This window comes from Stylophora pistillata, chromosome 11 (genome assembly GCF_964205215.1).
Source record: "Stylophora pistillata chromosome 11, jaStyPist1.2, whole genome shotgun sequence".
NCBI lineage: Eukaryota > Metazoa > Cnidaria > Anthozoa > Scleractinia > Pocilloporidae > Stylophora > Stylophora pistillata.
The window spans coordinates 14,487,386-14,513,630 of NC_142529.1; the positions used below are offsets into that span (position 1 = coordinate 14,487,386).

The 26,245-nt window shown below is 37.9% G+C and overlaps 3 protein-coding genes and 1 pseudogene across 4 annotated transcripts in view; 2 read left to right on the forward strand and 2 right to left on the reverse strand.

The window, feature by feature from the left end:
- LOC111319115 (inactive tyrosine-protein kinase 7) overlaps positions 1 to 26,245 on the reverse strand; it is a 344,836-nt gene that overhangs the window by 60,546 nt on the left and 258,045 nt on the right. The gene's annotated exons all lie outside the window — the stretch shown is intronic.
- On the reverse strand, positions 3,045 to 4,037 carry LOC148720187 (uncharacterized; annotated as a pseudogene).
- The window catches only part of LOC148720188 (matrilin-1-like), a 208,818-nt gene continuing 192,174 nt past the window's right edge, over positions 9,602 to 26,245 (forward strand). The window contains exon 1 of the mRNA XM_088739720.1: positions 9,602 to 9,655. The gene's annotated coding sequence lies outside the window, so the exon portion shown is untranslated. The remainder of the gene's footprint in view (positions 9,656 to 26,245) is intronic.
- Positions 20,047 to 22,480, forward strand: LOC148720189 (integrin alpha-L-like). The gene is made up of 2 exons (XM_088739688.1): positions 20,047 to 21,409; positions 22,166 to 22,480. The coding sequence occupies exons 1-2, from the start codon at positions 20,789 to 20,791 to the stop codon at positions 22,367 to 22,369; spliced, it is 825 nt and encodes a 274-aa protein (XP_088595814.1). The 5' UTR covers positions 20,047 to 20,788; the 3' UTR covers positions 22,370 to 22,480.

Here is a 26,245-nt window from a genome sequence, read left to right on the forward strand (position 1 = left end):
AGGTATCATTCATCCTGGCAATGAAAAAACGAACACGTTATTTCAGATGCAGACGAGCAATCCACATGGGTTTTTTTATATGGTTAAAATTTGCAAAGTTCCTAGCACCATGCCACATGGGCGAGGTACTACTATTTGTGTTTAAATTAACAAACTGGGTGGAGGGCCTCGCACTTCTTTTCAAATCCATTAAATCCCAAATGGCCAAAACATGATCCTCATCGTGCGCCAACTTCTATCTCTATAGTAGGTCATTTTGTGTTCCTGAAAAGTGGTACGTAATGGGACCTCGGTGGACTTGACGCAAAAGACCTGAACTTTGTTTCAATTACAACTGTTTACAAAAGAATTAATTTATTCTAAGCCATCTTTCCAGTGAAGATTCTGGCTCAAACAATTGTTTTACACTTACTGGTAGACAAAACGCTTTTGAAATCTTAGCCTGAAACTTTTTGCTTTCAATTTATCAAAATTATAAAAAGAAAGTAAAAAGACCAAGCCTCTTTAAATTGTCATCATTGATATGGGAAAGACGTTCTTAAAGCTGAGTTTTTCTTTTAATGATAAAAATTCAAAGAACATTTACTTCCAGTTCTTTCTTTACAAAAGGTCATTTTACGACTATAACATAAAATGGAAGCTCGGTCATACTTTATTCCGGAGAACTGAGAATATTTTCTTAACACAACTCTGCACTAAAGAATAAACTCATTCTTAGTCGCGTTTCTTGTGAAGATAATGGCTGTCTCAGGCAACTGTGTCTTAAAATAGGTGGTATACACCACGCGTTTAAACCTCTCAGGTTTGAACTCATCGTTTTTCATCTACTAACATGGTGAACTCGCTAGTGAGTGTGAAGACCAAAACTTTCTAAACATTATCACTGTGAAACGGGAAAGCGTCCTTAAAGTCTTTAATTTTTTTTTGTATTTAAAAAAAATTAAAATTCAAAGAAAATTTTACCAGCGAAAACAGGCCGCATCAATACTCGCACCGTGCAATTATAATAATAAAAAAATAATATGGAAGTGTGCATTTACCTTTCAAAGTTGAGTTTCTTCTTCAACGATGGAGTAATTTTCCCCCGAACTTAAGGTGTGAGAAGCGCACAGGAAGCTTAAAGTACAAGCATTATTTTGGCATACGGTCAAAACAAATACGTATAAAGTGTTGGACAACCAATTATCGCGGCTTTTGAAACAAAAGAGCAAAGGTTTTCAAACGTAACAAGTTTCGCTTTTAATTAAAAAAAGCACAGACCAGCTGAAACCAGATGAGCACAGAATTGACTTTATCCGCGGGAAGAGTCCATTTATCATCAATCATTTTCAAACTTTTTCCGAACCTATAAGTCTATTTTAACTTATTAGAGCAGAGCTGACAAAGCCAGCGTAGCCTCATATTCATACAATTTAACAATTTTTTTCAATGCTTTAGCGTGCTCTATCGAGTTATGGAGCACGCGGGAAGTTTGGAGAGCTCGAAAGAAGCGTAAGAGTTGCCCGAGGCGATAGCAACCCTAAGCTTCTTGAGAACATAGCCGGTGGAATTTTGCATCAAATGTGACACGAACAACGGACAACGATATCAGAATTGACTGTTCGCGGTAAGCGAAATATTAAGCAAAATAGGAAATAGTTTTTATTTCAAGTTTTCTGTTTAAGGGCTCGAGCTTTATTTTACTGCAGTTTAAATACTTAATTCTTTATTTTTAAAAAACAAATCAAGCTCAAGAATGGAACTTTTATTTAACAATTATTTCCTGATTAAATATAAAATTCTTCTAACGACAGAGAAGAAACTCTGCGGTTTAATTGGTTAATTTGCAACACGCCACATTTTCTGTTTCTCTGAGAAAACGAACTCTTCTGAGAAAACGAACTCTTATGTTAACTAATAGTTAACATAAATCAAAATGCTTCAAAAAGTATATCGATTACCGAAAATAGACCATTGCAAAACGGTCTGAGTGAACACTGAGAACAGTATAACAGTAAATGTCAACAAGTATGGCTAAAATTTGGTCCAAGATCAGAGTGATGTGGACATTCTGAACGGTGCAGTTGTTAAAGAAAGATCCGAAGCCCCTTGTGGTTTTCTCAGTTGCAGTGGACACAACGAGGCCGTTTTAATAATAATAATAATAATGATAATAATAAACTTTATTAATGTGTCAAATCAATAGCAGTTTCCCAATAAATAAGGACACTTAAACTAAACCAATTTACTATATATAAAACGCATAAAATATGCAATCCTGCCCCGTATAGTTGACCCTGTATATATGTACTAAACTACCCTGTGTATTTAAAATTACCTAAAAGATTAGAAATACAATGCTGATAATATAAAATATTAAGATTTACATACAATACAGTTCTTGCAATTGTCCGAGGAGATTAAACTTTGTATATCTAATGTAGGTAAAGCACTTTTAAATTCTTGTAGCGTTCTTAGAGTTCTTGTTTTTCCATCTAACTTAGACCAGATTACTGGACCTAAGTACCTAAGAGAGTTCTTACCATAACGTGTTGTGCTTACTCTGGGAATAATGAAATCATTGTTTCTTAAATTATATCTATTATTATTAATGTCAAACGAGTTCTTAATATTATTTGGGCACAGATCGTTTTTAACTTTATACATTAACACGGCTATATCATGTAATCTTCTATTATATAAGGTTGTCAATTTAGCCCTTTTAAGTGGATCGATATATGATGATATGCTATCACAGCAAACAGCCCTAAGGCCCCGTTCCTGTACCCTCTCTAATTTTCTAGAATCACTAGCTTTACAACAATTCCATATAGTGCTACAATAAGTTAAATACGGCAGGACAGCAGCCTTAAAAAGTTGTAATTTAGCCTCAACTGGGATCAACTTCCTCAATCTATTAATTACGCCTACCCTTTGGCTACTTTTTTTTTACAAATGTCACTTATGTGGTCGGAAAAAATTAAATTATCATCAATGTTTACACCCAATAACTTAATAGAATTGTATGACTTAATGGCTGTCCCATTAACATTTAACTCTAGTTGTTAACTGCATTTAACAACCTGCACTTCTTTCTGTATGTTTATGGCGGTGACAGTGTCAAGAGATTCGGATCTGTCAGAGGTCAAGCTTTTCGAAAGGACTTCGCTGCAGGTGCGGAGCTGTGATGTCGAGGGCTGCGTGTTGTAATATAAAAGACACTATTCGCTACGGTGACCAGATTGCCATTATGTGGCGGTTCTCTACACCACCATTGGACCATAAGGTGATTGCGATGGCTCTGATGCTGTGGTTGGTGTACATTTTGGAGAGTTTTGCTTTCTCACTGATGCTTTTAATGATCCCGTCGAGTTTGTTGCCACCAATTGGTCGGGCGTCGAACCAAACTTTATCGTCAGAATTCCACTTAGAATTCTTTCTCGGATACTGAAAGGAAGCATAGCACCGAGGATTGAGTTTGGCCATGTAAACCTTCAAAGCTTTGTATCCGTGGTTTTCTTCAGGTGTTTCATACATTCTTGCCAATTTCTCGTTGCTGGATACATCAGTGACTCCTCCGGGATGATTTTTGTCGCTTCATCATGCGACATTGTGACAAATCTTCTTCCCAACGCATCAACTTCAAACTTGAAGCTCGTTTTCTTCAGCTGCCTCTGACCTTCTCTTCCTTTCCGTCAAAAGAATAAAATAACGTGAAACCATACATTGCGGAGGAGGGCGAGTGGATTACTCATTTCAATGGCTGGCGAGGCTCTCAACTTCATCAAGTCTTCGCTCTCTATGGCTGGCTTGTGGGCGACATTTTCCTTGCCCTGGCGCTTCAAACGGACTATCTGAGCGTTTAACATTTCATTTGATCGTTGAAATTGAGGATCTGAACTCAGTTTGAGCCCTCTGCTTAGGGGTGGTGCATTCAGGTATCTCTCAAAAGAGTGCCTGAAACCAAGGAGAGAGGATTTGCTGTAGGATTCCCCGGACTTGTTCCTCGCTTCGGCATAGAACCTGCGCCAGTTTGTGTCCAGTTGTCCTACCGTCATGTTTTCCATTGAAGTTTGTATTTTGTCTCTCGTTACACCAAGCTAAAATAAAAACAAGTTTTCTTTGAGTTTATAAAGAAACCATTTAAAAGTTATTTTCGTGAAGGAAAACCAGACAGAAAGACTGTTATTGCTACATCTGTAATTTGATGTAATTAAATGTGTTAATCCTTTTGCAAACAATTTTTCCGTGAGTTTTACTAGTCCCGAGAACAACTGTAAACATTTATTTAACAATTTTAAAACGGGAAAATTTGAGCTTACCTTTGAGGATTGAAACAGACCAGTTTGTCATTTGTTTGGTTTTATCAGAGTGTCATTCTGTCAAAATTTGTTGCATTTCGCCCTCGAACAGTGAAGCGAATCGTGACGGCGCTCATGCTGAGTCTCCTTTTCCGTTGTTTTTCTTTTTTATCAATAAAGATTTAGAAATGCAAAGACTAGCAAAAACCAACGATAAAAACCGACGTTTCGGTGTCATCATGACGCCATTGTCAAGGAGAAATAAAATTTGTTTAATTAGCGCGAAACATATTTATGCTAATTTAGTGTTACACCTTGCCACAAACTTTTTTTTTATTTCTCCTTGACAATGGCGTCATGATGACACCGAAACGTCAGTTTTTATCGCTATTTTTTGCTAGTTTTTCTTTTTTATGCCACATTTAAGAACTCTACCCCAAGGGAAAAGGTCGGAAAATTGTCTTCGTTTTGGGACTGGTGGGCCGAGTCTCTGTTTGTATACATTATTGTCGCAAAATATATTATTTTTCCCCGCGCTAACAATGGCCGCTCGCGCGAAGAAAAAAATTTTCTGCCGAAGCGATTTCCTCACGCTATCAGCGTGCACTATCGGGATTTTGAGCACGCTTACGTATAATGAATTGGATTGCGCGGCTCTGCTAGCTATGTTCTAATTGCTAGTAACTCATGAAGCCGAGAAAATTTGGTTTTCAATTGACCCTACAGAATGAACTAATGGAATATAATTTAACTTCATTTAAATAATGTTTAAAGATTTTCCCTAAATATCTCTTTATTCATCCGCTTTGACAAAAAACAATTATCGGTAGGTTTATCTCGTTTTTCGCTCTTCTCTTGAAAAGTAGAACATTCACAAAATATCAAGTCGTGGTGAATAACTGCAAGAAAAAAACAGTTGGATTTTCCTATAATACAATACATTGTGCACAAATTTCACACGGCGGCGCGCGTATTATCTCAATACAAGAGCCTTTTTTTACTATTCATTCATTTGTCTGCTGTCCATCAGTCACAATCCACAAAGTTGTGTCGTTGTTTTCTTGTGGTAAGGGAGTGTTTTTGTGTAAGGTAGTAATGAAGTTTTTCTTTTGGGCCTTGTATTGAAAAGTATTAAAATTTAATACATAAATTCTATAAGCATTATAGATATAACAGTGCTCTTCAATTGCTTTTGGCTAAGATTCGTTTCCAGTAGCCTCTTCATGTGGCGCCACATGTGACTGACTTTGTAAACTTTAGGAACGTCGGTAGCTTAGCAACGATCTACGGTGGTTCCAAGTCTCCTTCGTCACGTGCTTGATCCCATCTTTACCACGCATACGAATGTCGTTATTTCACAAAAAAAGTAGAAACAAAATGATCCTTCAAAGGAATGACGTCATAAGGGTGACATAATTACTGGTAACAAAACAAATCAATCGGTAACAAAACAAATCAATCAGTAACAAAACAAATCAAAGCTCCCCTGATCAAACCTATGTGGCATCAATACAATTTTGAACCGTTTTAACTTTCACTGATTCGCATACTGATTAAATCAGTCAGAGAAAAACAATACATCGCACAATCTTTTAATCAACCCCACTGGCGACCGCTGACTCAAACTACTCAGCTAACTAAAAACAAACAAACAAACAAAAACAATTAAATCTCCCTTAATCAAAAATATATGGCATCAATCAAATTTTGAAATGTTCTTACTTTCACAGATTCGCATGCTGATCAAATCAGTCAGAGAAAAACTGTACAAAAACTAACAATATTTTGATTAACCACAATGGTGAGGGTTAATATTCAATACCCCAACTATGCATAAGATGGTAACGTGTGATACAGTGGTGTAAAATGCTAATGAACAAGGAGGCGAAGAAAGTTGACCGGATAGGGGGTGAAGGTGTGGGTGGAATGCCCTTGCTAAGTACAAACGTGTAAATGCCGGAGTAATCGAAACATAAATACCTACATAAAATATCGTCCAGATGAAACTAGTATAGAACTTTTTATTGTACAGCATGGGGGTCGCCTGAGTAGATCATGGGACATTTCCTCAGAAAAAGTGCTTGGAGCGATATTATTTTTCAGGCCTTTAGCCTTGGGAAAATAAAAAGTTCTTTTTGGTAAGGTTTTATTGAGTTTCCAAAGGATACAGGACAACAATGCTTTGGTCTCATAGCCACAGCCAAAATTACTCATCAATAAAAAACACCAATGTATTCAGAGGCTTTGCTTTTTTTATATATTTCTTATCATTAACTACCGTTTGCAAAGACAATCTGTCCAGGTATTCTGCTGTTCGCAAGTACCCCATGGTGGTGAGCCCTATTTGGACATTGCCTCTACTTAGTGAATTCCAGGGAGCTTTTTTATATAAAAATTAAAAAAGAAAAAAAATTGTCAAGTTAACTTTGTCTGTGTGACTCAATACAAGCTCCCCGTTCTTTTCCTCTGGCACTCTCATAACAGATTCACACGCTACTTCCTATAATTAATTCTCCAGCTAACAGGTGATGGAGAAGTTCTCAGTTGTAATCAAAAAGTAATCACTACGACCAATTGAGGCAAAGATTATCATTGTCATCAACCAATGATAAGTAAAAACAGGCAACCTTCTTGAAGCGCGGTAAAACAGGAGTGACCGCGTTGGGATTGGTTTCAGTTTTCAAATTTGATTGGTTGAGATGGTGTCGCATGTTTTTTAGAAGCCAATCAAAGAGCGAAGTAAACCAAAACTCAATGGAATCCAGGATCATTTTAGGGCAATCAAATTTCGCGCCACGAAAATTGTCTTATTTTATTTACTGCGCATAAAACGCTGGGCAGTCGCTATAAATCGCCTTCTAGCAGACAACTCAATTGAAATCCTATGGTAACAATGTAACGTTGAGGCGCTTTGAGAAAACTAGACAAAATTAAAAAAAGTACGCTTTGAGCACCGATTAATAATATTCGGTTCATAACTCTGTTCACATTTTCTTAAAGCAATGAAAAAAAATCAGACCTTCGTTAGATGTCATGTGAGAGGTAAAAGACAAAAGGAACAACTGAAAGTGATAACAAACGCGCTCTGCGAAAACCTCGAAAAACTTGCATTTAGCAGTATTTCATTCTAAAACATTTCTAGAATTCAGTTTTGACAGTTTTTACAACGCGCTTACCACTTAATGAAGGGTACGAAGCCGAAATCAGGAGACAAAGGCGAAAATGAGTTTTTAAAACAGTACAACTGATGATATAAATTTGTTCTGTTGTCTCACGACAAAGTCACTGGATGTAGAACGCGACGTTTCGACTGCTTACTGCAAGTCTCCTTCAGGCGATGGGGTCGACTAGGGAAACCATGGTACATCAGTTTTTGCCATAACAATACGGAAGATAGCACAAGACGATAAGCATCTCACAATCATTTCAGGATTGCGCGCGATTTTTTCAAAACAAGTTTTTCTTGCAGGAACATCTTCGTGGGTTTAACAGGCGCATCTTGAAACCTCAAAGAATATTTTTTTTCTTTGAAGAGGGAGTATTTTAACGATTAAATATAATTTGCTTCATCAACCTAAATGTCATTGTAAATTGACTTTCGTAAAGAGTTTCCAGCTTTGTCAGAATGGGGCCAATTAGCTTGTAGTTAGGCGCCCTGTGTAATTTCAGAATAGTATGAATACATACTCTAAAAGTGAAAAAGTAGACAGGAATTAAAAACTAGTCATCGTCGCACGCTCTACCCTTCAAAAGTCGCTACGTTCAAAAATTATCAGATCAATCGCACTTATTGCAAAAAGATATACATCAGCGAAACAGGAAGACAGCTAAGTGATCGATTCTGAGAACACCTTCGCGACATAGAAAGGAAATGACAAGGACACATCAAAACCAGTCGCTAGACACTTTAATATACCTAATCATTCTAAGCAGCATACGGCAATCTGCGGCCTTTCCTTACTTTTAGGTAGCTCAGAAAGCCGCAAAATTTTTCAACAAAAGCTTACCTTTCAAATCGGCACTCTTGATCACACAGTTATCAACGAACACTTTTCATTCTACTTATTTATTTTTTTTTTCTCGTCACCATGTTCCCACCAATAACGTAGCTCCACTTGCTGCATAGAAACCAACACACGACCTACAATTCCTCCATTCGCTCTGAAGAAGGGCTAACGCTCGAAACGTCAGCTTTTTAACTCTTTACGGTGGCCAATTTACAATTTCAACCTAGTTCATATAACCATATTAGCTAGAAAAACGAACTTATCGAGGATTAAAATTTTAACGACTTTTCTTTCTAACCTTTTCTTTCTGACCTTTTTTAAGAGGAAAGTTGTTTCGATGCAAATGCAGTCTCTGACTGAGCATTATTTTATCAAAACAGTGATCAGTTGTTTTCTTGTCGGAATTCGACAGGTGGCTTTTGAAAATTAACAAAAGCTTTGTCTTTTGTTATTAATAACTGGAAATTTTATCAAAAAACAGTGATCAACTGTTTTCTTGTCGGAATTCGACAAGTGGCTTTTGAAAATTAACAAAAGCTTTGCTCTTTTGTTATTAAGAAATGGAAAAGAGGTGCGATTAGAACCAATTTCGTTCAACTGTAGTATCACACGAAATGAAAATGCTATCTGAACATCACTTGAAATCAATGAGAGGAAAATACTGCTCTTTCATCTAAACGTCTGAAAGGAAAATTATTTGAAAATCTTGTGAAAAAATACTAAAAATTCACTCAAAAACAGAAAATGTTGTGACTGAGACAAAAGGTTGGCCACTATTTTAAAACGAAAAGCCAAAACATAAATTCATTAGTTGTTTCCATATGGTAACTGGTTTTTGCACATATATTAATCTACATTTCAATTAAGGTAGCGTTCAATTTTATCGATTGTTAAAGATCAGAACCATGCTCTGTGAAATGAGGGCTTGTTTTTTCGTGTGTTTTTTTTTTGTCAGTTGTTAGGATCTAACTTTTTACTTTTGGTGTTTAAAAAGACCTCTTGGTCACTATGGTTGAGTATTACCTTGATCTTTCATCGGTTGGAAGGATGCAAAAAAACAAACAAACAAAAAAAAAACATTAAAAACAAAGAAAGACGAATTTCAAAGGTAATGAATTTAACATTGTTTTTCCAGTTTGTTTACCTGTTTTGGACACTGTTTTAAGTAGGTAATTAGCAGCTATGGTTTTACCACTTGTTTGGATTGAAAGACGCTTCCCAATTTATGAGGCTTTGTTAGAATACTTGAAATAATTCATAAGCTTTATTACTTAAAGGCTGTTTATCGACACAGTAGGCACTCAACTTTCTCATTATCAGAGCGAGAGCACTAGGAAAAGGATTAGGTCTGCTTTCTGGAAGGGGAAGGTGAGTTAAACAAAAGCTTTTATGGGCTTTACCTTTTAACATGTACCCTTACGACTTTCACCTCGTCACGGTTAACTATAAAGATAAGTTTACGAACAGTTTTTATTAGTCTAAAATGGAGTCAGATATTACGAACGCTTGAGTGCTTCGCGAACAGACTTTGCAATGAGTTTTAGCAAAAGGATAACTTGTCGATGATTGCATTATTTTCAGTTTAAAATGTAAGCCATAATGTCACTGATATGACTATTTGAACCTAAGAAACAAACATTTTCAAGGATGAACGGGTTGCACCCACCTGGGTATCAAACATTGTTCATTTTGTTGAAAGAAGATACACAAAATTGTAGACGCTGGGGGCATAACCCGAAAGAAATCGAAAAGAGAGGACCGATTGCTGAAAAATGAAAACAAAGTTAATTTTCCGATAAGGCGTGAAACGACCGAGGATTGAAGGGGTCTATTGAATTTATCGGGTATCAGATACCGCAGCACAAGTAAAATGGCTGTCAGTCTTGTTCACAAGGCATTAATCAACAAAACTGTGTCAGGTTTTTCCGATATTCTGATTGCTTGTCTAGATATCCGCATCTAAAGTTGGAGCAGCGTAAAATATGCGAAACGTGTTGCGTAAATGGACACCACGTGAAAAATATTTCAAATATCAAAATTCCCTGACACACTTTCGTTCGTCATTAGCCGTGGAATGTTTTGGCGAAATTTCACGAAAATTGGTCAAATCTACATACCCTATAAATTCACTCAAAGTGGATGTATTCCTCCCAAAATCAAATGCGAAATTTCAGCTCCTAAAGGTTTGTAAACAATTAGCGCCGTATCAGGAGATTATCTCGCCTCCTAAAACCACGAACCAACGGGAAGACGGGACCTCCTAGCGTCAAGGACAGTGGATCAAGATTTTCCCGGGAAAAGTATCGCATAACAGTCACGTTTTTTTTATCTCGCTGCGTTGAAAGTTAAGTAATGGCAAAGTTAGCTGAGGAAAAACCCGCGGCAAAAAGTTAAAGCTGGAGAAACTGCTGAAGAGCAAAACAGCGAATCGACAGACAGCTTAAGGAATACCCTTATCGCTGAAATGAGTTCCCTCGGGAGGGTTTATTTATGCTTTCATACGATTCGAGGCGATTGCCTGTGTTTTGGTATCAAGGTCGGTACTTACCCAGTGAAAGGAAACTTCGTGTTTAGCCCTATGTACGACAAAGATAGATTTGATGGCGCCTTCTTTGTTCGCAATTTGGATGCCAGCGTGGAGAGCAGTGCCAGGACTGTTTTTCCTGAAAAAAGGGCGCCATTTCTCTCGCGCTTGGGCCTGTTTTTTATTTTCCTTTGTCCAAGGACTCCTCTCTAATTTTGATTTATGTTCTTTATCCATGAGAAAAGACTCTCCTCTAGCAGAGAACTTCCACGAGTGAATTTTGTCAAGTGCGCACTGTAAACTAAATATGCAAATAACATGAAATTCGAAGTAATAAGTTCTTACTAAAACATTTAGTGATAAAAACGAGCGAGAAATAAAATGAAACAACGCTTCGACCGCTCCACGGTCATTTTCAAGTTAGAATTCATGAGTAAATTTGGTTCTGTCCTGGTTTACCGGTTCACAAGAGAATTACCATTGTTCTTTCTTTGTTTAGGAGTCATTGGTTAGCTGTTCTGTATTGTTCGGTCTTTTGTATCGGCTCTTGTGAACCGGTACACGAGGACAGAACCGTAAATTTCCGCATATATACGATTTCTGAAACAATGGAATGAAGGTAAAAGCCAAGTATTTACATATAAACGATAAAGCTAATAACTAATAACAAAGAGCAAAATTTAAGCGTAAATAAACGATGAAAAGGATGAAAACTAATTAATATGAATTGTTAAGCAAACAGGTTCGCGCGAATAGAATCGCTCTGTTTGTTCAATTTTGGCTTAAGGTCTCGAAAAAAAACATTCGGAAAATCAAACAATCGAACTTGTTTGAGCATGTCCTCAGGGCCCTAAAGTTCTTTGCGATTTCACATGGTTCGATTCCATGTTCTCTTACATGGTTGCCGATTACCGTTTATGCTCCTCCACATGATGTAGGTGTCGGCTTGTAAAGCCGTCATAATCTGTATCGCACAGATCACACTTAAAGAGATATACAACGTTTTGCTGGTTGACAATTGGAGGTTTAAGTTCCTTAGCTTTGAGCTCATCTTTGATCTTGCGGCTTGTGAAGACAGGATGTACTTCTGTATTTATCTTCCGACTGAGATCACTAAGTTGATCGCGTAGTTTGTTTGCTGATCTCTGATCCTTGAAGGATCAGAGATCAGCAAATTAGGATACCCCTGCCACTCTAATTGGTTAGGAAACTTTACTTAAATATTACTTTTACATTTAAAACGCTGATCTTTTGGTTATTTCAACCGCGGGCTCAAACGACTCGAGTCGCTGCTCGCCAATAGTCCGATATTGAAGTGTCGCTCACGACCAACTGCTCGTAAAGTGACTCGTTTAAGGCTTGTTCGTATTCCCGGAGCTGTATCGACGTTGGAAAGTGGTTCACAAGTGCCAGGAAGCACTTCACAAGCAGTATTCAAGGTCTAACCTTGAATACTGCTCTGAGGTATGGTCCCCATATTCCCGTAAGAACACTGACAAGCTTGAGGGAGTCCAGAGACGCGCCGGCACTAAATTTATTTTGAAAACTAAGGATAGGTATGCAGCTCGTCTTGAGGAGTTAAATTTGTTACCGTTGGAGGACAGAAGAGTTTTAATTGACGTTACTTTCTTTTTTAAGGCATTCAAAGGGTTTGCTGACATTGATGTTTCACCTTTTGTGGATTTTTACTCTAGTATAGATTATTATTCCTTAAGGCATTATGATCATCTGATGTTAAAGAAAAAATATGCAAGGACTAATTCCCTTAAATATTCCTATTTCCATCGAATAGTAGATTCTTGGAATATGTTGCCTGTTGACATTCGCACTGCAAACTGTACTGGGAATTTTAAATTTAAAGTGAAGGAATTTCTTATGGGTAAATCATGACGTTATTTTTCTTTATTATAACACAGTATCTCATTCGTACTATATGTATTGGGTGATCTGCTATTACATGGGGTCTGGGACTCTTTTTTTGCAGATTCTCCTTATGACATCCTTTTTTGGGGGGGTAAGTAACTGTATCATAACTGCATTTGTGAATTTCTGCCATTAAATTGCAATAAAAAAATAAACTGCAGTGAAATAAACTCAAGCATAAGTTCAATCAATCGATATGTTGTTTCTTCAATGGTGTAACTCGCACTGTGTATGCGTATGTTGTTAGTGTGAACATCCTGGTACTTGTTTTCATCCTCGTGCTAATTAGGAGGCAGCGTGGCTGAGTGGTCAGCGCGTCGGACTCGTATAATCCGCTGCTCCCGGGTTCGTGTCCCGCCGGCTGACCACTATCTGGATTTGTTTCACGGAAGCTCCGAGTTCAAATCCTCGGCCACGCTTGTAAATAGCCAATTGGTTTGCCTCCGGCCAGTTGGGATTCTTAACAATTTATGTTCAATTTGAATTATTTATTTCTGTTGTTTATTGTGGGCCTCCTGGAAAGTAGCTTGTAGCTAATCATCTCAGAAGTGCAAAACAGGCTTCAAGCACGGTACTCAGTTGCAACACAAGCATAAGCATAAACACAACAAGCTAATGCGCAGGTGGGCACGCTTGTAAATAGCCAACTGGTTTGCCTCCGGCCAGTTGAGATTCTTAACAATTTATGTTCAATTTGAATTATTTATTTCTGTTGTTTATTGTGGGCCTCCTGGAAAGTAGCTTGTAGCTAATTATCTCAGAAGTGCAAAACAGGCTTCAAGCACGGTACACAAGCATAAGTGTAAACATAACAAGCTAATGCGCAGGTGGGCACAGCTGCAACATAAAGGCGAGCATAAGGGCTCAGTCGATGTTATGTTAAATAGGGACATGGTTGGTATAAGTAGTATAGTATTGCTGATTGCCTGAAAGTCTTTCGCTTATGTTTATCCTTACGCTTATGCCAACCAAGTTTTAACTAGGCAGTATAAGCATAAAAAGAAGGCAACGTCTTTATAATCCTATGCATATATGCTTATCCTTATGTCCGAGCGTTCCATCCAGCGCATAAGCTTTTACAGCCTATCCCTATGCTTGCATCGCAAGTAAATACTGAGCTCAATATTGGAACAATAGTTTTATGATAAACAAAACAGCACCCTTTTGAACTTTCTTTCCACAAAACTTTACTGTAAAATCTGGAACAGTGATTGTCTTACACGAAATCCTAATCAGGCCGTATTTTCGGCCTTTGAGGCCTAATTTAATTTCACATCATATTCCTTAAAATGTTCATTTACCAGTGTAACGATTCATACCCTAGCATGGAAATCAAACACCTATTTCTATTTACGACACAAATTAGTATAGGTAATCGCATGGGGCCGAGTAATTAAGGATTAATATCACGCGTGTTTTCGGAAGTTACTGAAATTGCCCGAGTCGCGCAGCAACGAGGGCAATTTCTGCAACTTCCGAAAACACAAGTGAAATTAATCCTTAACTTACGAGGGACCATGTGATTACTTGTTTATAGTACAAGGGCCAAAATGTTTTCTTACTGATCTCACGCAAAACGGGACGCCATTGTTAAAAAACAAACAGAAATTTCTTTACCTTGGTAGCCGTTGCTAAGCGATTTTCAGCCAATCATTTTCAAGTAATTTTGCCCGGGGCAATTTCAAAAATTAAAAAAAAAATGCCCTCTGTCTTAACCAATCACAATTCAGTAATTTTTCCCCTTATATGATAACATTGGCTTATCCAATTCACGAGTTGGCTCACAGAGCCTTTGATTATCATTAATTACATGAAATTGCCGTGAATATTCCCCTTGGGGTTCGCCAATTTGCGAGATTGTGACAATTTCATGATTTAGGCACGGGTCGCACTAGGCAAAGTTTTGCGTGAATGTGGTCACTTGTGGTGTAAAAATCTGTCATCGGGGCACATTGCCTAATGCGACCCTAACTTTTCCAGTTCGCAAAAACTTTGAAAACCGGCGAAAACATCAAAGACGCCGTAGTGCTTGGGTGGGGCAGGCAGATTTCGGAAAACACGGGCTAAACAATAGCTATCACTGCGGTAACTGTCATCGCTTGTTAGTAAACAGCAAACGACTCGACTGGTTGCGGAACTGACCAGGCATATGGCGCTCCAAGTAATCTTCGCTGACGTCGATTTCTCGCTCTCATCATAGCGGCAGTCAAAACAGTTAAACAGGCGTTAACCCATCTTTCATAGATCATACGAAAGACAAAAAAGTGCTCGTGATCTAACTGAATAAGAAGAATAAGCATCACCGTGATCGTTATTAACAATGCTTCAACGGGACGTATTTTTTTAACGTTTGTTTTCCTTTTTCAGCTCACTGCTCTCTCCCCATAACACGTCGATAAACGTGTGGCTGGTTTATCAGAGTATCATCACTGACATTTTTTCCACCTAGTGCGACCCTAATTTTTAGAAACGGGAGTGGCTCGGAGAAGGTTTTTGTCTAACGAAACTTTCCACTGATCACCGTTTACACATCATATATATCTATCACAAAATTGTTGTGTTCTTGCTCAACTTAAGGAATAATGCATATTGAGGGTGCTGTCTTGTTATTTTTCAAATTTTATTAAGGTTTGATAAGTTTTCTTTTTAACTTTCTTAGTAATTTAAAAAATACTCTTTTGTTTTGTGAGCAACGAACCAGAAGAAGATTTATAAGAAAATCACCGAACCGATACCCATCCCAAAATGCGGATTAATAGAGTTCATAAGGCGTTTTCGTCATCATGGCGCCACATCTCCGCTTGCAAACAATAAGAGCAGGTAATAGAATCACATATTCACATTAGTTGGGGAAACGCTCCAAGGGTTTTTAGTCGAGTTCCATGAAAAGGCAAAAAAAAGCCATCTTGACCGAACAAGCTTGGTAAAAAGAGAATTTCTTACTTAGCAGAAATATTTCTTTGATGAGAATCAAGAATGACTTGTGTATTTCGAGAGCCGGAAAAAAAGACAACTGTTTTTAATTTGAAGAACAATAAACCCGCGGGGTCGTTTTCTTTTCTTTGCTTTGAATGTCTTCCACCGATTTTTACGGCTTCATAGCTGTCATTAGGGACCTTAAGCAGTCAGGACGGCAACGCTAAGGAAGACTTCGATTAAAAAATGAATTTCTACTCTTAGTTAGAATTTCAAAAATGGTTACATGAGCTTACTGTCTCATACAGCGCCACAGCTCAACTTTAGCATGACTATAGAAGTAGCGTTGAGTTCCAAATGGAAATTAGATTAATTTGCCGTCGCGGTTTCGGTTCGCAGACGACGCAAATTTTGGCGATTTCACGTTGTTCTTTTACATAGGATGGCTAAGAAATGTACAAAATTTCAAAACGCACGTGCTGAGCTATTGTTCTACAATTATAACTCTTATTTTTCCACGTCCTCGTTGCCGTCGCCGTCGTGGTTGCTTAAGGTCCCTACTGTCATGGATTTTGTAAGTCCACTCCACGCACTTTTGTTGTTGCGGGGGATCAAAGTGGGCAATCTCAAGCGGGCAAGATGGGCCCATCTTTCCCGCTCGGGTACGCATTCAGAACACACGATTCGCGAGTAGTGTTTATTACTGCGAGAATCACTCTCCTCTTAACTTAATAACTTAACTCTTTAAAGCAAACGTTTTTTGAGCACCCGTCACAGAAAAAAGACCTCAAAGAATAGTTGCTAAATGCATTTACGAGATAATCCCTTGAAGAACAAAGCTGCTGTTTCATTTGGTCGAAATGAGACTCTGGGGTTTAAGCCACGCCTATCTTGACAAAGGCCTTTAGCGAACCATTACGGAATTAGGGCAATTTGGTGATATCGACTAAGTTGAAATTGTAAATTGGCCACCGTAAAGAGTTAAAAAGCTGACGTTTCGCGCGTTAGACCTTCGTCAAAGCGAAACGTCAGCTTTTTAACTCTTTACGGTGGCCAATTTACAATTTCAACTGGGTTGATATTACCAAATCACCTTGTTACCCCCACCGATGCAGCACCACAGTTTCTTTAGAAATTTACCCCTTTATTCATTACGGAATTAAGCCCATTTTTTGCAGTTTAATTTTTAAACAAAGTAAAAGGAGCCAGCATTTGGAAACTAGAGTGGCCCGGAGAATGGGTTCGTCCAACGAACCTTCCATTAATTACCGTTTACACAGCATCTATATTAATTCAAAATGGCTATATTGTGTTCTGTCTCAACATAGTTAATGATGCAAATTGGCAGGTGCTATCTTGTTACTTTTCAAATTTTACTAAGGGTTGATCAGTTTTCCTTATAGCCCTCCGAGTTAATTAAAAGAACACTCTTTTGTTTCATGAGTAACGAACTAGAGGAAGAATTCTTAGAAAATCACCGAACCGATGCCCACCCCAAAATGTGATATTAATAGAGCTCATTAGACGTTTTCGATGTTATTGCGCCACCTCTCCGAATGCACACAATAAGAACTGATAATAAAAATAATAAATTCACATTAGTTGAAGAAACACTCTAATGGTTTTTAGTGGAAACTCATCTGCACAGTTTGCTTCAGAAGGCACGACAAGCTGATCACATCTTGTAAGGTAAGTAAGTCTCGTGATCTTCCACTGACAGTTTTTCTCGGACTGACATTAAATGTCAGCTTTGCTTATCATTTTCCAGTGTGTTCCTAGATATCGAGGACGAGTTTTTCCCGTACGTGATTAACTTAATCCAATCAAGCCATTCTTCAGTTTGTTGTACAAAGTAAGTTATCGGGCGCTCTCTCTATTGTCTTCTGTTCGAGTTTGTTAAAAAAAGCCGTTTTAAAAATTTAGGCTATCTCATTCTATTGACAATAGTACTATTACGAGATTGAACGTCTGTCAGTCTTGCTTTCAGGAGCTCACGGTTGGTGCTTTGCCCACACTAATTCCGTCACATTCCGAACAGCAAGCTACATTGTCCATTATTTTCCCTTTAAATGTTGCGCCGAGGCAATCTATTATCGAAAATAAAGGTCTTTACATACACCTGAGGTTGTTCGAAGAGAAGTTTTTCACAAGTGCACTTGCGTTAATTTTTTTGTACCGACGCCTCGCTGAAGTTTACATTATCTGCTGAATAGTGCACCAGTGCAATAAAAGATTGCTTTTAAATTAGCATTATGGTACAACTGTTAGACAAGAAATGATTTTTCTTGACTTTCAATGTAAGAATAATAAATTCAGATCATCAGATAGCACTTTAGGGAGTTTGAATGTCGAAGGGTTTGCTGTTAAGTGACGAACAAGCACAAATTAAAGCTGTCGCACTGTCGTAAGTGATTCAAATTATAATCTCACCCACGTGGCATGAATGGTCATTTACAATGAAAACCATCCACATGGATTTGTACCCAAAACACCTAGAATAAAGGGTGTTTCTTAGAAGCTGTAGTGTTGCTGTTTTACCATCACGTCAAAAGAAATTGTGGTGCGAGCTGAGTTAATTCAAAGATTTGCAGTTTGCAAGAAACAAACGAGAGAGTGGCCGTATTGATCTTTCAAAAAATTGGGGTTAAAGAAAAAGCTGCACCCTTCAATGCAAATACACCCTTATGAACTCTTTCATTTGTAATCAGCGACCCGAGAGGAGATTTCAGTTTGTAGAAAAACCGCCGAGCCGTGTAGCACGTAATTCGGGGTGGAGTATCAAACAGATAAAAAGCGTTCGCATCATCTTTGTGCCATATTACAGCCCACGGCGAATGGCAAAATGATGATTGAAATACGTGTTCAGCACAAAGTGGAAAGAAATTGAAACAGTTCTTGTTAGTCTTTGACACCTAGCTTACTGGCCGTTGATAAGTATGCAACCGGTTTCCTGTATGATTCAGCGACCTTCAAAATAAATTGAAAAGTTCTGGTCTCGGTCGTTCGAAGGTCGGATAACGCTATTCATTGAATAATCCTCTATCCGGTGGATACAAATGTACGTTTTGGTATCACTTATCCACTGGTCAGCGATTTATCCGTTGGATAGCGTTCTCCGCCCTTTCTTAAACTGGGCCCCGACCATTATCGAGATTTAAATTTTTTTCTCAGTACTTTAGTTTCGTTTTCGTCGAAGTCAGATGTGTCGACAAAAGCGTGCTGTGTGCATTATTCTTTCCTTCTGATTTTTTGGTTAGATGTTCCATAACATTAAACTTTCGCATTTACAATAGTATGATTTGAAACTCGCGATGAGTTTTCCTATGAAACAGTCGTATATTTATCGCTTAAGATTTTGAAAGGCTCATAAACATCACGTCTTCAGTATAGTCGGTAATGCGGTAATGAGGCGTAACTTAGTTCAACTTGATAATTTGGATATATCAACAAAGTTGAAATGGTAAATTGGCCACCGTAACGAATTAGCCATCGTTACGGTGGCCAATTTACCATTTCAACTTTGTTGATATATCCAAATTATTTCGTTACTCCCACCGACGCAGCCCCAAACAGTTTCTTTCGAAACTATCAGCCTTTATTCATAAGTTCAACTTGGTAGGAGACGCCTATTGTACTTATTAGCGGATTCTAATTAGAGATTTATTTTGGCCCTGCGTTACACTTAAAGGTGTCAAACTTTAACGAGCTACTCACTGTTATTATGTTCCAGAGTTTAAGCAGTGGTTGATAATGAAAACGATTTGGGTTTGTATCATCTTAACTTTGGGCCTGTCTTCAGGTAGGAGACATTTAAATGCACATACTTCGTTCTGAACTTTTATCAACAATGCGCATTATTTTATTAGTACTGACATTGATGTTGTCCTTGCCCTCGTCATTGTAATTTTCATTGAATATTGTTTCTTTGAACACAGCTTTAAGTTTAATCGTCCGAGTGAGGACATTCTTGGGAAGGAGTGTTATCAGAATTAGTGACAACGGAAGTCATCGTTAGAGTCGATCAAGTGAAGAATTCTGCTGTTGTTGTTTAAACATCATTTATTACTTTCGACAGCGGTCCTTCGGAGGAGCACACTCACCAGAACGACCAGACTTCACGATCCTTTTCATAATTTTAACAGTCGTTAGCATCATCATTATCACACCGTTCTACGATCTCTAAACACGATAAATCCCTCCAGGTGTAAAGCAAGGTCAAGCTATTCAGCAACACACGGCAAACGGCAGATTAATCTTGAGCCCAGAAATGCATAACAAATACACCTGTCAAAGTGAACAATGCCCATTGCGGAATCAATAGCACTTGTCGATTTATCCACAACTACCACGAATTTTAATCTTTCAGTGCGTCAGCTGTTAAACCTTGCCCTTGCGGACCGTATCAAATATTTAGTGATGGGAGCTCTTTCCGAAGCTTTTTGAAACCGTATCCACGTTTGTAAGTTTTCGTCAGGGTTCAAAGGAGCTTCGGACAACGTTTTACACTAATGTTCCTGAAATTTGTCATAGAATTTATGCAAGATAACTTCATCTGATGTCTGTCTTGATAGTAAATACAGTTTGCTTTGAAAAGAAAGATTTTATGCGATTTGACTTAACGACAACCGACAATCTGGTCTCAGATAAGATGTCGAAGTTTCTCAAGGGCTTTTCGAGTTGTGGCGTGGCTGAATTGTAGGTAGTGTCAAAAGGCATAGCCTACGAAGATGTAAGGTCTTTATGTTGTTAAACGGTTTGCCTCGATGAGAGGTTTACTTCGGGCAGAAATTTGCTACTAAACGGTCTCTTGATGCATCCTCGATTGTTTCTGCGACATGCGAAATGTCGGTATGTATGAGTGTGTTCTTCCCATACGAGTAATAGAAACAATTGAAACAGGACGGTTTTAGCATCCCAAGGAATGTTCGCAAAAGAATTCGAAATCACCTGGGAAATTACATCAGAACAATTAATCAACAATATTTACTGAGCCCGTAGCGAAAAATTATTATTTATTTTTGTTGATATCATGATTATAGTTATTTCACTTGAATTTCTTTCTCTCTTCCAGATTTATCTCGGGCAAAAGGTTTGTTATTTTACATTACTCTTTGCATCTATGGATATATTACTAAATCATGCGCTATACATATATCATATCTGGCGAGTTTCATGGACGCAGATTTATGTCATACGCCATATCTTTGAGGGCAACATTTATTTATTACGCTGTGGCTACACGCAACATGCGAGACACAAAGTGTCTGTACGTCGACCTCATAAAGATAAATATTAACGCAATGTTGCGACCCGTAGGTGGCTGTCGAGATCAAAAAATGGACATCGCGATTCTGGCCGACGTATCAAAAAGCATGACTCGTGAGCAGCGAAGCGATCAGATAAAACTAATCAAAGAGCTGGTGGAAAAGAAAGGCGTTTCCTCCTCTGGAAATCATTTCGCTTTCATGACCTTTGCAAAGGAAGTTATTATCGAAAGCAACTTCAACGATCACTCATACCACGAGGCAGACAATTTGAAAGACCTTGTTCAGACCAAGTCAAGTGTGGTACCTAAGTTCTGGGGAACACGAACAGATCAGGCCATGGATCTCGCCGCCAAAGAGTTGTTCACCAAAGAAGGAGGAGACAGGTCTGATGCTAAGAACGTCCTAATCATGTTTACAGATGGGAGACCTGTCAAGACGAAGTGGGATAAACGACGTGATGTACCGTTTGAGGATTTCCTAAGGGCATTAGAGGTGATAAAACGGATTATCAGCTGCACACAAATTTTTCTTGATACGATAACCAAAAGTTGATTATTCGGTGCAGTACTCCTCCGCGGTATACGTAACAGTGTTTTCATGGATAGTCGATTGTTTGGTTATAGCTTTATACGGCTGGCCGTTCTGCTCAATTCAATTTAGTCTTTGAAGGTCTCATTAGGGTTTAGGCGTTGGCCGTAAAAGGCTGAAAAATTAACCGTTAGGCGTAAAACATTTAAACGGTAGCTGTAAGCACTACTACCCCATTCACAATCTAGTCTTAGTCACGCCTAGTCATATCTTTTAATAGGCATTTGATTAAGGATAAAAAGTATCGGGACAAGCACGCTGATGGTGGTAGGGGGTTGAGGGGGACTGGGACTGCCTGAGTCCCTAACGAATAAACTTCCGCAAATTTTCGCTCTCAGCTTACTTTGCTTCGTTGTTGATGTTGTTGTTGTTGTTTTTTTTCAGTTCGTAATCTTAACTTTTGAACATATTGGAGGATCTAACTCAATTAGCCCAAATACACACTACTGTGAAAAGTGGATAAAATCGTATTTCTTACGTTATTCTATGAAAATTCTTACAGTATTTCCAGCGGAATTTTTTTTTCTCTCTTTTGAATTTCAATTTCAAAGAAAAATCGCAAAAAAGAGTGAATTTGAATCCGCTTATAAAACTGGGGTAAGATTCATCCTTCAGGTCAGTGATTAAAGTCGATGAAGTCAATTCATGTTCTTTCAACAGAGTAAAGGCGTGAGCGTAATTGTGGTAGCAGTCGGTAAAGAAGCATTTCAAGAAAAATCAACAATGTCCAAGATTGCTGGCGAGCCGAAGGGAGAATTGCTTCTGTATCCTAATTTTGATGACCTCTCAGGACATTTGGACGATATCGTGGAAGCTACTTGTGGTAAGCTGTCTTTACTATTTGTTTGTCTTTCAGTTTGTTAACAATGATTGTGGGTGCGCTTTCCATTAATAGGGCCAATAGCGTTAGGCGATAGTCAGCCGTTTGGGGTTGGGCTATCGCCCGCTGGCTTACCTCTTAAAGCTTTCACAATATTCCTAATTCTTTTTATTTTTTTTTTATTTTGTCGACTTTTGAATAGCTTAGGCCCTTCAATTAGCGCAACAACCAATCTTATCGCAAAGCGTTTGACACTTTAGAGTGGAACTTTTTATCTAACTGTCTAGACGCCTTTAATTTTGGCCATGAATTTAAGCGATGGATATGTACTTTTTATAATAATATTCAAAGTTGTGTGATAAATAATGGCATGTCTTCAGAATACTTTAACCTAACACGTGGAGTGAGGCAAGGTGACCCTTTATCTCCTTATCTCTTTCTTTTAACTGTTGAGACTTGAGCAATTGCCATTAGGGAAAACGAGGAAATAAAGGGAATTGTTATCGATTGACAAGAGACCAAATTATTACAATATGCCGATGATACTACGACGGTTCTCTCTGATACAGAGTCGGCCTATAAAATTTTTCAATTGTTAGATATATTAAAAAAATTTTCAGGTTTAAAGGTAAATAGTTCAATGACAGAGGGACTCTGGATAGGATCTTTAAAAGGAAGTGAAATGGCCACAAGATCCCATAAAAGCCCTGGGGATCTTCCGCTCCTACAATAAAAATTGCTCTATCTGAAGAACTTCACGGAAAAACTTGACAAGATAAAAAAACTAATTAATATCTGGTTTTCTAGAGGATTATCCCTTTATGGAAAGGTGACTATAATTAAATCTTTGCTTCTACCGAAGGTTGTGTACGTGGCATCTTTGTTACCTACCCCTGAAAATATAATTAAAGGATTAAACCATTTGATTTACAACCTTTTTATGGAAAGGAAAAGACAAAGTAATCAGAAAATCTGCGATAAATGATTATGAAGGAGGAGGCATCAGAATGGTTCATATTGAAAGTATGATTAAATCTCTCCGTCTCGCCTGGCTGAAAAGAATCTTTGGCGATAATTCTGGCGCATTGAAATATTATTTAGAATATCTTTTAAAAGAAACAGGCGGTCTGTTTCTTTTTAATTGCAACTATAACGTCAAAGACTCAAGACTATCAGTTCTCAATTCTACATGGAGTTGAGGAGTTATTGAAATGGTGGTTTGAATTTTGGAAAGAGAATACGGTTGAAACTAATTGGCTTTACTGAATTTGGAATAATCAGAAAATAAGAATAAACAACAAACCAGTCTTTTACAAAAGGTACTTTAATTATGGAATTCAGACAGTGGGGGACCTGCGTTTTGATCTTAACAACGTCGATTCTTTAAGAACTAATCACAAAACACCTACAGAGGACGAATTTTCTAGAATGGACCGGTCTTCGCCACTCTGTAACGCTTGATCTAAGGTTTTTTTTATTATAATCCAGATTATAGACTCCTATATCCATCGTTCAAAATTGACTGCGGTCTTTTTGATGTAACTAAAAAGAAATCAAAAGACTATTGCCCTCTTTTTGTCAGTAAAAAGGCTTGCTTTCCAAATAACACGAGAAAATTGAAGTGTGAATTTAATTTAACCGATGAGGCACTGAAAAAAGTCTATTCCTTTCCTCATTCAGTTGCTTTTGAGCCATATGTCAAGGCTACATCTTATAGATACATCTTAACTGGAAGGATATATTAATCGATCTTTTAACGCCAGAACTTCCCTTACCTAACTATCTGTTACTTATAAGAAAAATGTATCTATGGACGTGTAAAAGGAATAAAGAACTTCCAAGTATAAGTGGTTCAATCAAAAGTCAAATTAAAGTATGAAACTGAAAAATATATCTGTAAAAAAGATAATAATTTAGCTATGTTTAGGAAGAAGTGGGCAATATAAATACTAGAGGTAGTTGAATAATTTAGAATATGTCGGGCTCAAACAGGTGCGACTTTGCTTCGTGAGTGTGTGTGTACGTGAGTGAGTGAGAATTGGCTGTGTTATACTGTATATAGGTCCTATTTATTATTTTTAGTACAGTAGTTAAGAATTGTAACGAAAGTTATGTAAATAGTTGTGTGCAATGCAATAAAAAATAAAAAAATAAAAAAAACTCGACGATTACGGCCTCAAAAATCTTCTGGGTTAACTTCGCTCTAACGAATTTTTATCTCTTTAGCTCTTTTTCCTATGATAATCTAGAAAAGCGTTTTCATTTAGCCTCACTAGGCCCCATTATCGATCATCGCTGGTTGAAACTGAAAACTGGCCGTGTTCTCAGGTCCGCCCCCGTCAATCGACCTGTGACATTGGGAAAGCTGATTGATATCTCATGTAAGGAATAGTATTTTTATTTTGTTTAAAGCAGCTGTCGTGGATTACTAACGGCAGGAGATTAATACATCTTGTTGCAATTCACTTTTGCTGTGATATTCTAATTTATTTCAAATAGTGACTTTAACATAATTGAAAAGATGACTACACATCTAACATTACGTCACAAACGTTATTAACAAATCACATGATTTAAGAAAATCAAGCCTTAAGCTGCTCTATCGCTAACCTTTTGTAACACGTCGATACTAAAAACCCTTTAAGGTCTCATAAAAGTTGAGTCAAAATGGCATTATCTTTAGTTCAGTGCGTCCCTAGGGAAGCATTTATTTTTTCCGATTGCGAATCATTACAGTATTAATTAGAAGCAAGTGAACTAGAGATCGGCATGCCATTCCTAGGTTACACTTGATAAATAAGGTTTTTTTCCTATTCTTGTATCACTTGTCCTACTGGCAGTTCGAATACTAACTGTACAACATTGAATGATGGCTCGTGTAAGTTTAACTGGTTCCCTTACATCACAAGACGAAATAGCATTATTAAGTAACTCGAAAACAACTTGGAAACGTGAAAGTCTTTGTTGATTGAATAATTTTAACCACTTGGATTATTCTGACCGGTTGGATTTTTTAAACTGGTGGGACAATTTATAACCAGTTTTCTTTTCAATAAAACCACAGTGTTAAAGATTAAAGGAAAAACCCGCACTACCAGCAAAAGTCGAAAAAGCCTGGGTCTAACAACAAGGTCTAGCTCCATGCTTGTCTGATTGTCTGTTTTACTGCTTGCCTCACTTCGCTTATCTTCCAGCAATACAGAAATGGGTTTAAAGTCGAGTTAAAGTAAACTAAGGAAACTGCTATTTCCCTTAGGACCCCTAGGTAAGGTGGATACGATTTACTCTGGTTTACCGAAATTTCCACTATATTGTGTGGCATAAAACATACAATAAATGCTAACTGTACCCACAAAGCACTGTGCACTGCTTTTCTATACCGCGCCATGTTTAGTGCATTTGGCTGGCTCGGTTGAACATGAACTAGCTTGAGCCTGACGATGACTGAGAGCGCGAAAAATCTTTGTGTACGAGGTGATTGAGATTATAAGGTAAGGTGGTGGAACTATAAAGCTACACCAAAAGGATACCTTGGGATCTAGAATATAGGAAAAAGAAGCGACACCAGATGTAAGCCAAAAGGTAGCTAGAATGATATATATGCGCTTCAAAGTTACAATTTGTTTGTATCTTAGTCTCAACGACAGGGCGAGGAATCTGTCCACGCTGACAACCGCAATCGTCGCCAAAGACACTCCACATAATAAAAGGCTTGTTATATAGGCTGCTTCAATCGCGTATCGACAAAGATTCCCGTCTTTGTAAACTAAGGACATAGAAAAAGTAACATAGAGAGGCTGAGCAACAAGACCGACTAACAGATCAGTTGTTGCAAGAGAACGATACAAGATTTTGGACGACGGATGAAGTGAAGATTCCTTGCGAAGAGCAACAAGGATCAGAGAATTCCCAAGAAATGC